Here is a 15,935-nt window from a genome sequence, read left to right on the forward strand (position 1 = left end):
TAATATATATAATATGTTGTGTTTTGCATTTTACGAAGGCTTTTGAAATCGCGCGATCTCCACGATCTGACCACTTTGAATAGAGAAATGCTTCTATCCAAGTTGTCAGACGGCCATAACATTACCTATATTACTACAAAAGTACAAAACAAAAGCCAATCTACATGTAGGGTTCGACAATGGAAGATATTATTTTATGATATAACGGGGCCTTATGCGTTTGGATGCAGACAATACGCTTCTATGTAGTTATTCAGGTTTCAAATTATTCAATATTTTACTTTTTCTACTATTTTTTAATACAAATTATATCATAGTAGTAATATCAATTGAACGCTGGCAGCACTGGACTGTCGTGAAGATAGGAACATATCACTGTGACCTTGATAGTCGGCTGTCGGTGGTACATTAGGTACAGTGTATAGTGTATATCAAAGTTTTATATTACTCAAAAAAACGGTATGTTTCTATATAAAACCCTATTAATTTAAGTTCTCAGCTAGTGAAAGTGGCTCATGATAGTATAGTAGTTCATCAGTTTTAACGAGTAATTTTCGATAATCGGTTAATCGCGTTAACATAACGATAAAACCAGAAAAAAAAATGTTTATTGTGATTGGCCAGCTGATAACTTTTTTGGCACACCTACCTATTAATAATGGCACCGGCAAATCAGTGAAATAAGGTAATGTACCTGTTTATTTGTTCCTCAATTTAAATATTTTAAGAACTGGACCTCGATTCTCTACCACTATCGACTACCGACAACCGGCTAGCTATCGAAATTTTGACATTTAGAATGTACTGCCAAAATATTTCCTACGACACCCGTCAGAGGCGCTCAACACATTACTGATTCGGTTGTCGGTAGTCGATAGTGTCAGAGAATCGAGGTACTGTAACATGCTTTTGTTTTGAGTACAAATAAATAAAATTACAATTTGAAAGATATACGGCAATGTTATGTACTTATGTTTCACTTACTTTTGGTGAAGACTCATAGGATTCTCTCAATGTTCTATAAAACGATTAAGGTACCTAATTATATATTAATATTGTACCTATACAACGTGCCGCTGCAATGGCTTATTTCCTTCAACGTATGGGTAGGGCTAGAAGTTCTTGGTCATAGAAAGTACAACAATTTGTATTATTATATTATAATTACCGACCTATTAACAATTAACTTTATTAACAAATTTCCACAGCCTGTACATAATCAACTCGAGTAAAGTTCGTTCACCTGGCTCACGAGTCGCGATCAATGAAACTAAAATGAGAAAGAACGTTACCACAATAAATTTATTTATATAATTAGAACGGCTAGGCCAATTACACTAATTACAAAGAAATACAAAAAAAAATGTCCATAAAAAATATTATAAAAAAATAAAATTAAAAAAAAGGCTCTCTTTTCTAGCGTTCTGCTATTGGACGGAAGGCGCACGCGACGTTGCTGCACGGTTTGATGTACTTTGATTGTTTATACAGAGTGTTACTGTTGTGTTTACATAATTTTATTATTTAGTATGTGTGACATTTAAGTTTTTTAATTAGCTAACAATGTTATTGTTTTGTATGTTACATGATTATTAAGCCCTAATCCTACCCATATATTGTATATCTCGTGGGAACTTCATCTTAAGCTCTTCCTTTTCTTACGAACAGATGGCGAGCTTGTTGCCCGTGTCGCTGTCGGGAGACACCCTGGGACAGCGACACCGCCACCTCAACTCACTGGTGGAGCAGGCTGCCAGCGACCAAGCATCGTGTAACGACATCGAAGCTCTGCCCGAACAGACTGCGCTTGACCGACTGTTTAAGATAGACCTCGCCAACAAACTGAAAAACGTTCACTACATCCTGAAAAATGTCAAAGATGACGACATGTTGTATGTGAGCAGAGCATTAAAGAGTAAATGGCTGTTGGAACATCATGATGTAATCGACCCCAAATATTTGGAAGAAACACTCTTCCCGAATATGATAACGCCAGCTATCAGCAAAATGAAGAACTGGCTGTACATCCATCTAAGTGATCCTCGAAGGTGTCAGCAGTTCTACCAGTATTACAAGGAGACTCAATTTGAGTTCGCTGTCAAGTTTCTAAGTCACTGCGATTATGAATTTGTTCTGAACGAGTTTCCAAACATAATGTCAAAGATATCACCTCACTGTCTTAAAGTACTGGCGGAGAAATATCCCAAGCTTGTCAAAATATACTTTGACGCGTTGGCAACAGATGATGTGTTAGTGGAGCAATATCTACAAGATGAACAAAACTTTTACAAAAGTATAAGATGTATATTGAAGACAGAACCTGATGTATTTTTAGACATAACAGAGAAGTATCACACTTTAGGCTCTGGAAAAAGACTTGGTCCATCCGCCTCAGATTACATCATGCGTTTTCATAAGAGCAGATTCATGAGAAAGCCAGAGTTATATTGTGTATATCTTCTTCACCTACCCACAGTAGCAAAGCTGCTGAGTGTCGAGGAGTGCCAGGAGATAGTGATGAAGCTGGCGAGGGCGCAGTACTTGAGCTGGTGGTTCACGTACAAGAACGTGGAGCCTCTAGTGAAACGTGTCAGCCGTGACGCAAGAGCAGCCTTCAAGAAACGTGTGTTTGTTGAGAAAGACGTTGGCGAGTATATTGTTGAATGGCCCTATCTTTTACCAGCTTCTCCGATAGCCAAGGATGCAGACATGGAGGCAACTCATATGTTCGACGATCAAGAGCATTCACCAATTCAATTGTGGCCTTTAATCCCCAGAATACGACGACAAATTATGAATAGGAAAGAATGCAAGCGTGACATTGCTGAAATAATTAGTGTCAATGATTTTATCACAGTTAAGTCAGAACTTCAGAAACTATTCAACGAGTTCAGGTTCAAGGGTTTCGAGGCGACGCTGCACGAGCTGTCTCGGCGAGTGGGCGCCGCCAGCTCGGCGGACAGGCGGCGCGACATGCTGCTCGTGCTGGTGAGCAAGAGCGGCGGGCACGCGGACAGCGTGCGGGCGCTGCTGCAGCTAGCGCTGAGACTGCGCAACGAGCCCGTGCACGAGCGCGCCGCTGTCGTGCGCAGCCTCGCGCGGAGGGCCGCCGCCTGGCGCCTGCCGCAGGACGTGTGGGACACCATGCTGCAGTACGCGCGGGGCCTGGGGCTGGACGGCTCCGCGCCCGAGGCCGAGTGCCGCGAGGGCCTGCACGCCGTCGTGCTGCGGTGCCTGATCGCCGCGAGGGAGCCGGAGCCGGCGGTGCGCGCCGCCTTCCTGGAGGACTTCACCACGCTCGCGGAGTACAAGCTCTCGGCCGCCGAGAGAGCCGCGGTGGCCGCCGGCCTGCAGCGGCTTCTGGTGTCGGTCGCCGACGACGAACTTGAGATGGCGGCGACGCGTATCGATCAGCTGCTGGACGTGCTTGAAACTTACCGCATTCCTCTGAAATCTTCGTCGGTGGTGGCGGCTGTCGCGGCCCTGGCGGAACGTGACACGGTAGTTGCGCGACCGTTGTTGGTGCGTCTGTTTGAAGCCGGTGTCGGTCGCCGTGAACTACTTCGTCAGAACTTGGAGTTCCGACACGACGATGCGGCGCTTCTAAACGCGCTACGTCACGACCTCGCAGCGCTCAAGCCTGAATGGATTGTCCAGTGGCTGACAGACGGCTCTACACGAGCTGACAGATTTCTATTGAAGGTAATCATCTATTTCAACGGAGATGGAGAAATTGCACGACGCTTGCGACAGTTGCTAGAAGAGCAAATCACCCTGGAGCCACACAGGCGACTGGCGCGGCCGCTGGCGACGCTCGCCGGCATCGACATGCAGGCAACATGGCGCGAGCATGACGGTGACAAACACTCCAAGGTGGCAGCAGAACTGCGCGCTAACATGCATCGGGCGCGGCCGGCTCCAGACGCGCTGGCCATCAGCTTCCGCGACACTGGCATGAAGGCAGTAGCTTGGCGCGCGATGCGCTGTCCGCCTGCGCTGGTGACGGAACTGGCGCAGTCGCTGTTGAAGGAGCGCAGCAAGCGCACGGTGCGCTTAGCGTTAGCGCTGGCACATCGGACAGATTGCGCAGTCGATATATTTGCGACGGCGGCGAGCATTCGTCCCGCATCGGCGTTGCGCGCGGCTCTGCTGTATTTCCGACGTGTCACAGCCGACCCGCGAGTCTGGGACATCGTCAAGCCTGTCATCTCGCACGTGGACCTCACGCCGCGTCAGGGTCTTCGTCACATATTGAAGAAGGTCAGCTACGTGCCCAAAAGTATCAGAGCCGACTACTGCGCCTCTCTTTATCTCGCTCTCGACAAGATCACTGATAGTAACGCACGCGACGTCCTCAGTGAGCTGATGAAATGTCTCCCGCAGGTTAGCGACGATCTGCTCGATGCTGTATTAGTACGAATGTTGGAAAACATCGACAAGGAAGTCCCAGAATCATATCCTGCGATAGTTATCAGATATTTAATTTTAAGCAAAAGCGAAAACGAACTTAAGGCCAGGATGGAGAAGATTGGAAAACCATTTTTGGAAACACTTGATACATTCCGAGAAAGGGAGAACGAATATTTCTATCAAGAAAATATCGAACAGATTGTCAGTAGTTTAAGATATAACTCTGCATTTTTCGACGTCAAGTATGAGTTCTGTTTACCGGCCATGGAGAGAGTGGTGTTTTGGTTCCAAGAGTGTTTCCCAAAGGAAAAATTTATTGACTTGTTTGTGAAACTCCACGCGACGATGTTTTATTACAAAGCTGTGAGACAGAGCATTAAGCAGAGTCCTGAAGTGTTTGAAGATATTGTGAGGAAAAGGACCGAGGGTGTGGACATCGTTGGATTCACGTTCGGAAGATATACTTATTGTGAAGGAGCTGGTTGAGCTGAAGTCTCAATACTTTGACTCCATTGTAGAGTTGTATCGCTCTGCATTTACTGAATACTTGGGCAGGTACTTCTCGTATGGACTTGCAAGAGCCATGTTCACTGCCGCAATTATTAAGGGTATATTAAGTGAGAGTGATGGGAGCGAGGCTCGTCTAACTATCAGTATTTTCGAACATGTTAATTACAATCGATATGGCAGCAAGTTTGACAACACTAAGCTACGTGAGGAGATCAAAGAGTTGATGTTGAAAAATGAAAACAAGGAAATGCAGTTTTTTGCTCACGCTGAACTTGTTTCTTAGATAATTATTTAATTAAAAATTTATTAACGCAGACAGTTTATGCTTGGATAACCCTGTCACCCGAATTTGTAAGCGCTCGTCTGGAACATAAAAAGCGCGCGGAGACCACGCTTGAGGTAAATTTTCATGGAATATTATACTTCAATATATGTTACACATAGGTATATACCATTACTTATATTACTACTACTACCTACTTCTACTTACTTACTACTACATTACTACAAAACAAAAGCCAATCTATATACATGTAGGGTACGACAACGGAAAATATTTATGACTAGCTGACTTGCGCAACTTCGCTTGCGTCACATAAGAGAATGCGTCATAATTTTACCCGTTTTTGTAACATTTCTCGTTGCTTCTCCGCTCCTATCGGTCGTAGCGTGATGATATATAGCCTATAGCCTTCCTCAATAAATAGGCTATCTAAAACTGAAAGAATTTTTCAAATCGGATCAGTAGTTCCTGAGATTAGCGCGTTCAAACAAACAAACAAACTCTTCAGCATTGTAATATTAGTAAGTACAGATATAACGGTGCCTTTGGATAGAGACAATACGCTTCTATGTACCTTGTTATTCAGTTTTCAAATTATTCAATACTTTCGTACAATTATTTAGTTTTTCTCCTATTTTTAATACAAATGATATTATATAGGAGTAATATCAATTCAATGCTGGCAACACTGGACTGTCGTGAAGATAGGAACATATCACTGTGACCTTGATAGTCAGTAGTAGGTACAGTAGGTAGTGCAGGTACAGTGTGTAACAAAGTTTTATAATTTTCTATTATATTGTATGTTTCTACATAAAACCTTATTATTTTAAGTTCACAGCTAGTGACAGTGGCTCATTATAGTAAAGTAGTTCATTAATTTAATGAGTAATTTACGATAATCGGCTAATCGCGTTAACATAACGATAAAACCGTGTTTATTGTGATTGGCCAGCTGATATCTTTCTTGGCACACCTACCTATTAATAGTAGCACCGCCTTATAAAAGAAATCAGTGAAATAAGGTAATGGACCTATTTATTTGTTATTCAATTTCAATATTTTAAGAACTGTAACATGTTATTGTTTTGAGTACGACAAATAAATTACAATTTTAAAGATATGAGGCAATGTTATGTACCTACGTTTTACTAACTTTTGGTGATGACTCATAGGATTCTCCCAATGTTCTTTAAAACGATTTAGGTAATTATATATACGTACTAAATTCCGCCCACGACTTCGGCCGCGTGAGAAGTTTTCCTGTTGTAAAAAGTGCCCTATGTGTGAATCTTTGTCAATTTCAGTTCAATCAGTGGAAAATCTAAGAAGTTTATACAAACGTGACTCCCTCTTAGTGGTGGTATTTATAAAAATCTTTAATTCTTCTTAGGAAATGCCTACGTCATAATAGCTTTATGCCTCCAAAGTCTCAGCCCGATCGGTTTAAAATTGACATAGTTTCCCACAAACTTTCATCCCCTATTTTATCTCCGTCGGGGTAGAATTTATCAAAATCCTTGCTTGGCGAATGCCTACGTCATAACATCTACCTACATGATAAATTTCAGCTCGATCCGTCCAGTAGTTTGGGCTGTGCCTTGATAGATCACTATGTCAGTCAGTCACCTTTGAGTATCATAATTATATAGATAGATGGATATACCTACCTAATTATATCTACCTTCTAGTTTTGACCCCTATTTCATCGTACCGATTTTTATATAATCTCGTGGGAACTTCATCTTAAGCTTTTCCTTTTCTTACGAACAGATGGCGAGCTTGTTGCCCGTGTCGCTGTCGGGAGACACCCTGGGACAGCGACACCGCCACCTCAGCTCACTGGTGGAGCAGGCTGCCAGCGACCAAGCATCGTGTAACGACATCGAAGCTCTGCCCGAACAGACTGCGCTTGACCGACTGTTTAAGATAGACCTCGCCAACAAACTGAAAAACGTTCACTACATCCTGAAAAATGTCAAAGATGACGACATGTTGTATGTGAGCAGAGCATTAAAGAGTAAATGGCTGTTGGAACATCATGATGTAATCGACCCCAAATATTTGGAAGAAACCCTCTTCCCGAATATGATAACACCAGCTATCAGCAAAATGAAGAACTGGCTGTACATCCATCTAAGTGATCCTCGAAGGTGTCAGCAGTTCTACCAGTATTACAAGGAGACTCAATTTGACTTCGCTGTCAAGTTTCTAAGTCACTGCGATTATGAATTTGTTCTGAACGAGTTTCCAAACATAATGTCAAAGATATCACCTCACTGTCTTAAAGTACTGGCGGAGAAATATCCCAAGCTTGTCAAAATATACTTTGATGCGTTGGCATCAGATGATGTGTTAGTGAAACGATATCTACAAGATGAACGAAAGTATTACAAAAGCATTAGATGTATATTGAAGACAGAACCTGATGTATTTTTAGACATAACAGAGAAGTATCACACTTTAAGTTTCGGCCAAAGATTAAGTCCATCAGCTACAGATTACATCTTGCGTTTTCATAAAAGCAGATTCATGAGTAAAGTAGAACTATATTGTGCATATCTTCTTCACATACCCACAGTAGCAAAGCTGCTGAGTGTCGAGGAGTGCCAGGAGATAGTGATGAAGCTGGCGAGGGCGCAGTACTTGGGCTGGTGGTTCACGTACAAGAACGTGGAGCCTCTAGTGAAGCGTGTCAGCCGTGACGAAAGAGCAGCCTTCAAGAAACGTGTGTTTGTTGAGAAAGATGTCGGCGAGCTCGTGTCTAACTGGCCCTACAAGGAACCAGCCTCACCAACCGTCGTCGACCAAGAGTCGCATGTGTTTAACGATCAGGAACATGAAGTTATACAATTAACGCCCTTTATTTTCTTTGGAAAACACCTTAAGAAGCGAAAATATTTGGGCGCTCCGTGCGCAGCTTATTGCAGGATGGAGGGCGCTTGCATTAAAATAAAAACGGAGCTTGAGAAGCTGTTCGACGAGTTCAGGTTCAAGGGTTTCGAGGCGACGCTGCACGAGCTGTCTCGGCGAGTGGGCGCCGCCAGCTCGGCGGACAGGCGGCGCGACATGCTGCTCGTGCTGGTGAGCAAGAGCGGCGGGCACGCGGACAGCGTGCGGGCGCTGCTGCAGCTAGCGCTGAGACTGCGCAACGAGCCCGTGCACGAGCGCGCCGCTGTCGTGCGCAGCCTCGCGCGGAGGGCCGCCGCCTGGCGCCTGCCGCAGGACGTGTGGGACACCATGCTGCAGTACGCGCGGGGCCTGGGGCTGGACGGCTCCGCGCCCGAGGCCGAGTGCCGCGAGGGCCTGCACGCCGTCGTGCTGCGGTGCCTGATCGCCGCGAGGGAGCCGGAGCCGGCGGTGCGCGCCGCCTTCCTGGAGGACTTCACCACGCTCGCGGAGTACAAGCTCTCGGCCGCCGAGAGAGCCGCGGTGGCCGCCGGCCTGCAGCGGCTCCTGGTGTCGGCCGCCGCCGACGCCGAGCCGGAGCTGGCGGCGACTCGGCTTCATCAGCTGCTGGACGTGCTCAAGACCTACCGCATCCGTATGGAATCCTCGCCCATAGTGTCGGCCGCCACGGCTCTGGCGGAGAGAAACTCGAAAGTGGCGCGAAAGCTGCTAGAATGTCTGTACAGTGCCCGGGTCGGTCGTCGCGATCTACTTCGATACAACCTGGAGTTCCGACACGACGACGCGGCTCTCCTGAACGCGCTCCGTCACGAGCCCGCGGCACTTAGACCTGAGTGGATCGTTAAACTGCTGGCGGACGCCGAAACTCGAGCTGACAGGTTTCTATTAAAAGTGATCATCTACTTCAATGGGGATGAAGAACTGGCACAACACGTGCATCAGTTGCTAGAAGAGCAAGTCACCCTGGAGCCACACAGGCGACTGGCGCGGCCGCTGGCGACGCTCGCCGGCATCGACATGCAGGCAACGTGGCGCGAGCATGATGGTGACAAACACTCCAAGGTGGCAGCAGAACTGCGCGCTAACATGCATCGGGCGCGGCCGGCTCCAGACGCGCTGGCCCTCAGCTTCCGCGACACTGGCATGAAGGCAGTAGCTTGGCGCGCGATGCGCTGTCCGCCTGCGCTGGTGACGGAACTGGCGCAGTCGCTGTTGAAGGAGCGCAGCAAGCGCACGGTGCGCTTAGCGTTAGCGCTGGCACATCGGACAGATTGCGCAGTCGATATATTTGCGACGGCGGCGAGCATTCGTCCCGCATCGGCGTTGCGCGCGGCTCTGCTGTATTTCCGACGTATCGGTGACGCAGCCGACCCGCGAGTCTGGGACATCGTCAAGCCCGTCATCTCGCGCGTGGACCTCACGCCTCGTCAGGGTCTTCGTCACATATTGAAGAAGGTCAGCTACGTGCCCAAAAGTATCAGAGCCGACTACTGCGCCTCTCTTTATCTCGCTCTCGACAAGATCACTGATAGTAACGCACGCGACGTCCTCAGTGAGCTGATGAAATGTCTCCCGCAGGTTAGCGACGATCTGCTCGATGCTGTATTAGTACGAATGTTGGAAAACATCGACAAGGAAGTCCCAGAATCGTATCCTGCAATAGTTATCAGATATTTAATTTTAAGCAAAAGCGAAAACGAACTTAAGACAAGGATGGAAAAGATTGGAAAACCATTTTTGGAAAAACTTGATACATTCCGAGAAAGAGAGAACGAATATTTCTATCAAGAAAATATCGAACAGATTGTCAGTAGTTTAAGATACAACTCTGCGTTTTTTGACGTCAAGCATGAGTTCTGTCTACCTGCCATGGAGAGAGTTGTGTCTTGGTTCCAAGAGTGTTTCCCGAAAGAAAAATATATTGGCTTGTTTGTGAAACTCCACGCGACGATGTTGTATTACAAAGCTGTGAGACAGAGCATCAAGCAGAGTCCTGAAGTCTTTGAAGATATTGTGAGGAAGAGGACCGAGGGTGTGGACATCGTTGGCTTCACGTTCGGAAGATATATTGTGAAGGAGCTGGTTGAGCTGAAGTCTCAATACTTTGACTCCATTGTAGAGTTGTATCGCTCTGCATTCAGTGAATATTTGGGCAGGTACTTCTCGTATGGGCTTACAAGAGCCATGTTCACTGCCGCAATTATTAAGGGTATATTAAGTGAGAGTGATGGGAGCGAGGCTCGTCTAACTATTAGTATTTTTGAACATGTTAATTACAACCGGTATGGCAGTAAGTTTGACAACAATAAATTACGTGAGGAGACTAAAGAGTTGATGCTGAAAAACGAAAACAAGGAAATGCAGTTTTTTGCTCACGCTGAACTTGTTTCATAATAAAATAACTTTACATGTTGAATGTTTATCACACACTATAGTATTACTTTGTTAACCTAATCACCCAAATATGTAGCTGTGCTGCCTGTAGGGTCTAAAACTTCTCACCTTTCACTTACTTACTTACTTACCTATAAATTAGCTTACATGCCGTTTCTGCGCAATTTTGATACGGCGTGATCGTCGTTTTAAAACGACGTCAAATGTTTATATTAAGTACATATTTTAAAACTTATGATTTTGTTAACTACTTTTTTATTAGTTATTCTATTTTCGTGTTAAATAAAAGCTTTTTGATTATGATGTATGATTTGTTTATATAATATTTCCTTAGATTTAAACATAGGAGAGTAAGTTTTTTGTTTTTGTTATGGTAATTAAGTAGGGTACCTATGACTAAGGGTTGGAGAATAGCAAAGCGTATGCAAGATATCTTGGAACTGTTTATTGTTGGTCCATTAATACGATGAAAGCAGAAATAATTTTAACCTTTTTGATTTTCATAAAGTTACGAGAGAACTTCGAATCCATTTTATCGGCTAACGGTGTGGGTAAGATAATAGCATAAGAACCTCTGTCTGTAAAAATCATGTCTTTCTATTTGCCCACATCATCTATTAAAAATATTCTCTGTGCAATTTGCTACTAAGATTTATAATATAGTATTTTGATTCAGATATAGTTAATAACTTACCGAAGGCAATAAAAATCGTAGGTACGTTTAATTTTACTATGTCGAGACCTATTTTTCCTACAAACATTTTTTTTGTGGCAACACTCAAGAAACATGAACAGCATGAACTTAGGAACAGTCCAGTTGTTATTGATTTTAGCAATTTGCATAATAATATAAAAACAAGACAAATGTCGAGCTACCGGGAATTGTGTGCGTCATTATCTGTGTACAAAGAGGAATCAAGGAACGAAGGTTCGGTCTGGATAGTTAAATGTTTAGGACCGTCTCATAAGTATGATGACTTAATATCGAAATTTCTATTTGTAAGAATCCAATATCCAGTGCAGTAACGAGAATCGTATATTGTTATTCATATTCGACAATAAGCCGATCGCTTTTGTTTTATTGATAATGTCGTAGTTAACTCAATCTTTAACCTAATCCAGTGACCGGAAAAACAAGCTATCAAGGTAGGTAATTATCATAGATTCGTTAGTTTTTTCATTAGCTGACTGTGGGTGAAAAAAAACACTTTTATTGGAAGTTATGACTGTAAATTTCATACATAGTTTAGTTTGTGATTTATCTAAAATGTTACTTGTTTCCAGCAGTAATATTTCATACAATAAATTTACTTCAATGACTATTCTTTATTATCAGAATACGAGTTAGATAGGTAAGATTGTATAACTTTTTTTTTAAATTTGGTTGTTTACCTGCTCACTTTTTTCTTACGAACAGATGGCGAGCTTGTTGCCCGTGTCGCTGTCGGGAGACACCCTGGGACAGCGACACCGCCACCTCAACTCACTGGTGGAGCAGGCTGCCAGCGACCAAGCATCGTGTAACGACATCGAAGCTCTGCCCGAACAGACTGCGCTTGACCGACTGTTTAAGATAGACCTCGCCAACAAACTGAAAAACGTTCACTACATCCTGAAAAATGTCAAAGATGACGACATGTTGTATGTGAGCAGAGCATTAAAGAGTAAATGGCTGTTGGAACATCATGATGTAATCGACCCCAAATATTTGGAAGAAACACTCTTCCCGAATATGATAACACCAGCTATCAGCAAAATGAAGAACTGGCTGTACATCCATCTAAGTGATCCTCGAAGGTGTCAGCAGTTCTACCAGTATTACAAGGAGACTCAATTTGACTTCGCTGTCAAGTTTCTAAGTCACTGTGATTATGAATTTGTTCTGAACGAGTTTCCAAACATAATGTCAAAGATATCACCTCACTGTCTTAAAGTACTGGCGGAGAAATATCCCAAGCTTGTCAAAATATACTTTGATGCGTTGGCATCAGATGATGTGTTAGTGAAACGATATCTACAAGATGAACAGAAATACTACAAAAGTATAAGATTCATATTGAAGACAGAACCTGATGTATATTTTGAGATTGTTGAGAAGTATCATAAACTTGGGATAAAGCTAAGTTCATCAGCTACAGATTACATCATGCGTTTTCATAAAAGCAGATTCATGAGCAAACCGGAGTTGTGTTGTGTATATCTTCTTCACATACCCACAGTAGCAAAGCTGCTGAGTGTCGAGGAGTGCCAGGAGATAGTGTTGAAGCTGGCGAGGGCGCAGTACTTGAGCTGGTGGTTCACGTACAAGAACGTGGAGCCTCTAGTGAAACGTGTCAGCCGTGACGAAAGAGCAGTTTTCAAGAGACGCGTGTTTGTTGATAAAGATGTCGGTAAACGCGTGTATAACGGCCGTATCAGGCGCCAGCCTCACCGTCCGTCAATTATAAAAAATTAAATGTGTTCATAGATCGGGATTATAAACTGATTCAACTTAGACCTTTCGATTTCGACGGTGAGGGGTTCCCGCAGACGCTCCGTCGATTCGCGGACGATCGTGTGATGGACGTCGATTATTGCGTCGAGGACTCAGAACTACAGAAACTGTTCGACCACTTTAGGTTCAAGGGTTTCGAGGCGACGCTGCACGAGCTGTCTCGGCGAGTGGGCGCCGCCAGCTCGGCGGACAGGCGGCGCGACATGCTGCTCGTGCTGGTGAGCAAGAGCGGCGGGCACGCGGACAGCGTGCGGGCGCTGCTGCAGCTAGCGCTGAGACTGCGCAACGAGCCCGTGCACGAGCGCGCCGCTGTCGTGCGCAGCCTCGCGCGGAGGGCCGCCGCCTGGCGCCTGCCGCAGGACGTGTGGGACACCATGCTGCAGTACGCGCGGGGCCTGGGGCTGGACGGCTCCGCGCCCGAGGCCGAGTGCCGCGAGGGCCTGCACGCCGTCGTGCTGCGGTGCCTGATCGCCGCGAGGGAGCCGGAGCCGGCGGTGCGCGCCGCCTTCCTGGAGGACTTCACCACGCTCGCGGAGTACAAGCTCTCGGCCGCCGAGAGAGCCGCGGTGGCCGCCGGCCTGCAGCGGCTCCTGGTGTCGGCCGCCGCCGACGCCGAGCCGGAGCTGGCGGCGACTCGGCTTCATCAGCTGCTGGACGTGCTCAAGACCTACCGCATCCGTATGGAATCCTCGCCCATTGTGTCGGCCGCCACGGCTCTGGCGGAGAGAAACTCGAAAGTGGCGCGAAAACTGCTTGAGTGTCTGTACAATGCCCGGGTCGGTCGTCGCGACCTACTTCGATACAACCTGGAGTTCCGACACGACGACGCGGCGCTCCTGAACGCGCTCCGTCACGAGCCCGTGGCACTTAGACCTGAGTGGATCGTTAAACTGCTGACGGACGCCGAAACTCAAGCTGACAGGTTTCTATTAAAAGTGATCATCTACTTCAATGGGGATGAAGAACTGGCGCAACAGGTGCATCAGTTGCTAGAAGAGCAAGTCACCCTGGAGCCACACAGGCGACTGGCGCGGCCGCTGGCGACGCTCGCCGGCATCGACATGCAGGCAACATGGCGCGAGCATGACGGTGACAAACACTCCAAGGTGGCAGCAGAACTGCGCGCTAACATGCATCGGGCGCGGCCGGCTCCAGACGCGCTGGCCCTCAGCTTCCGCGACACTGGCATGAAGGCAGTAGCTTGGCGCGCGATGCGCTGTCCGCCTGCGCTGGTGACGGAACTGGCGCAGTCGCTGTTGAAGGAGCGCAGCAAGCGCACGGTGCGCTTAGCGTTAGCGCTGGCACATCGGACAGATTGCGCAGTCGATATATTTGCGACGGCGGCGAGCATTCGTCCCGCATCGGCGTTGCGCGCGGCTCTGCTGTATTTCCGACGTGTCGGTGACGCAGCCGACCCGCGAGTCTGGGACATCGTCAAGCCTGTCATGTCGCGCGTGGACCTCACGCCGCGTCAGGGTCTTCGTCACATATTGAAGAAGGTCAGCTACGTGCCCAAAAGTATCAGAGCCGACTACTGCGCCTCTCTTTATCTCGCTCTCGACAAGATCACTGATAGTAACGCACGCGACGTCCTCAGTGAGCTGATGAAATGTCTCCCGCAGGTTAGTGACGATCTGCTCGATGCTGTATTAGTACGAATGTTGGAAAACATCGATAACGAAGTCCTAGAATCGTATCCTGCGATAATTATCAGATATTTATTGTTGAGCAAAAGCGAAAACGAACTGCAGGCAAGGATGGAGAAGATTGGAAAACCGTTTTTGGATAAAATTCGTACATTCCATGATAGTGACAATTTTATTGTGGATAGAGAACTATTCTATGAAAAAAACATCGAGCAGATTGTTAAGAGCTTGACTTATAACTCTGCATTTTTTGACGTCAAACGTGAGTCCTGTTTATCTGCTATTGAGATCATTTTTTCTTGGTTCCAAGAGTGTTTTCCACAAGAAAGGCATATTGGCCTGTTTGTGAAAATCCACGCGGTGATGTTGTATTACAAAGCTGTGAGACAGAGCATCAAGCAGAGTCCTGAAGTGTTTGAAGATATTGTGAGGAAGAGGACAGAGGGGGTGGACATCGTTGGCTTCACGTTCGGTAGTTATTTTATCAGGGAGCTGGTTGAGTTGAAGTCTCGATATTTTGACTCTATTATAGAATTGTATCGCTCTGCATTTTCCGAGTACTTGCACAGTTACTTCGTGTGTGAGGCTATGAAAAACGAGTTTAGTGCCGCGATTGTTAAGGGTATGTTAAGTGAGAATCCAGGGAGCGAGGCTCGCTTAGCGATCAGTATTTTCAAACTTGTTACTAAAAACCGGTATGGCCGTCGGGATGACGATACTCAGCTACGTGAGGAAATCAAAGATCTCATTTTAAAGTACGAGAACAAGGAAATGCAGTTCTTTGTTCACGCTGAATTTGAAAACTAATTTGTTTTTTATATCTATTGATTTAAGGTTGAAAAAGCTAATACAATATTTGAATTTCCCATCAATGATGTACCATGAACATAAATATTTAATGTGTAAAAATTTACCCTCATAATCATAAAAATATATGAAGTTATGAAAGGCTTATAAAGTGTTTTGTTTCTTTCACTCGTTAGCGAAATGAAAGAGAGAAAACATATTATAGTAGCTTTTTAACTAAAATAGGTTTATAGTGTGTTTATGAATAAGAGGGGTAATGTAGAAGTCGTAGCGAGTAGCGTTTTGTGATCTCTGCCTTTGTCTACAAGAAAAAGGCCTGATTTTATGTATGTATATAAAAATGTAACTTAAGCAAATGTTAGTAAATTATTATATACTAGTCAGAGCTTAGCTCATTGTTTTTTCTTTGTTATCTGAATAAAATGAAATTATGTTCTTGAATGTGTTTATACTATTTCAATTATGTGATTATGAAAGAATA

General features: G+C 45.3%; 2 protein-coding genes and 1 pseudogene across 3 annotated transcripts; all 3 read left to right on the forward strand.

The window, feature by feature from the left end:
* The first annotated feature begins 420 nt into the window (after positions 1-420).
* Positions 421-4,896, forward strand: LOC142984337 (uncharacterized). The gene is made up of 2 exons (XM_076131873.1): positions 421-459; positions 1,669-4,896. The coding sequence occupies exon 2, from the start codon at positions 1,669-1,671 to the stop codon at positions 4,894-4,896; it is 3,228 nt and encodes a 1,075-aa protein (XP_075987988.1). The 5' UTR covers positions 421-459.
* A 295-nt stretch (positions 4,897-5,191) lies between these two features.
* On the forward strand, positions 5,192-10,812 carry LOC142984336 (uncharacterized). 2 transcript variants are annotated; one of them, XM_076131872.1, is made up of 2 exons: positions 5,192-5,319; positions 6,977-10,812. In XM_076131872.1, the coding sequence occupies exon 2, from the start codon at positions 6,977-6,979 to the stop codon at positions 10,505-10,507; it is 3,531 nt and encodes a 1,176-aa protein (XP_075987987.1). In that variant the 5' UTR covers positions 5,192-5,319; the 3' UTR covers positions 10,508-10,812. The 2 variants fall into 2 exon arrangements, with proteins under 2 accessions (XP_075987987.1, XP_075987986.1); XM_076131871.1 differs by lacking the exon at positions 5,192-5,319 and adding an exon at positions 5,920-6,228.
* A 498-nt stretch (positions 10,813-11,310) lies between these two features.
* Positions 11,311-15,895, forward strand: LOC142984321 (uncharacterized; annotated as a pseudogene).
* Positions 15,896-15,935: the final 40 nt, after the last annotated feature.

Source organism: Anticarsia gemmatalis, chromosome 26, assembly GCF_050436995.1.
Source record: "Anticarsia gemmatalis isolate Benzon Research Colony breed Stoneville strain chromosome 26, ilAntGemm2 primary, whole genome shotgun sequence".
NCBI lineage: Eukaryota > Metazoa > Arthropoda > Insecta > Lepidoptera > Erebidae > Anticarsia > Anticarsia gemmatalis.

Bases quoted from the DNA above. Each gene is read 5' to 3' on its own strand.
- LOC142984337 (XM_076131873.1), top strand. From the start codon at position 1,669: ATGGCGAGCTTGTTGCCCGTGTCGCTGTCGGGAGACACCCTGGGACAG.
- LOC142984336 (XM_076131872.1), top strand. From the start codon at position 6,977: ATGGCGAGCTTGTTGCCCGTGTCGCTGTCGGGAGACACCCTGGGACAG.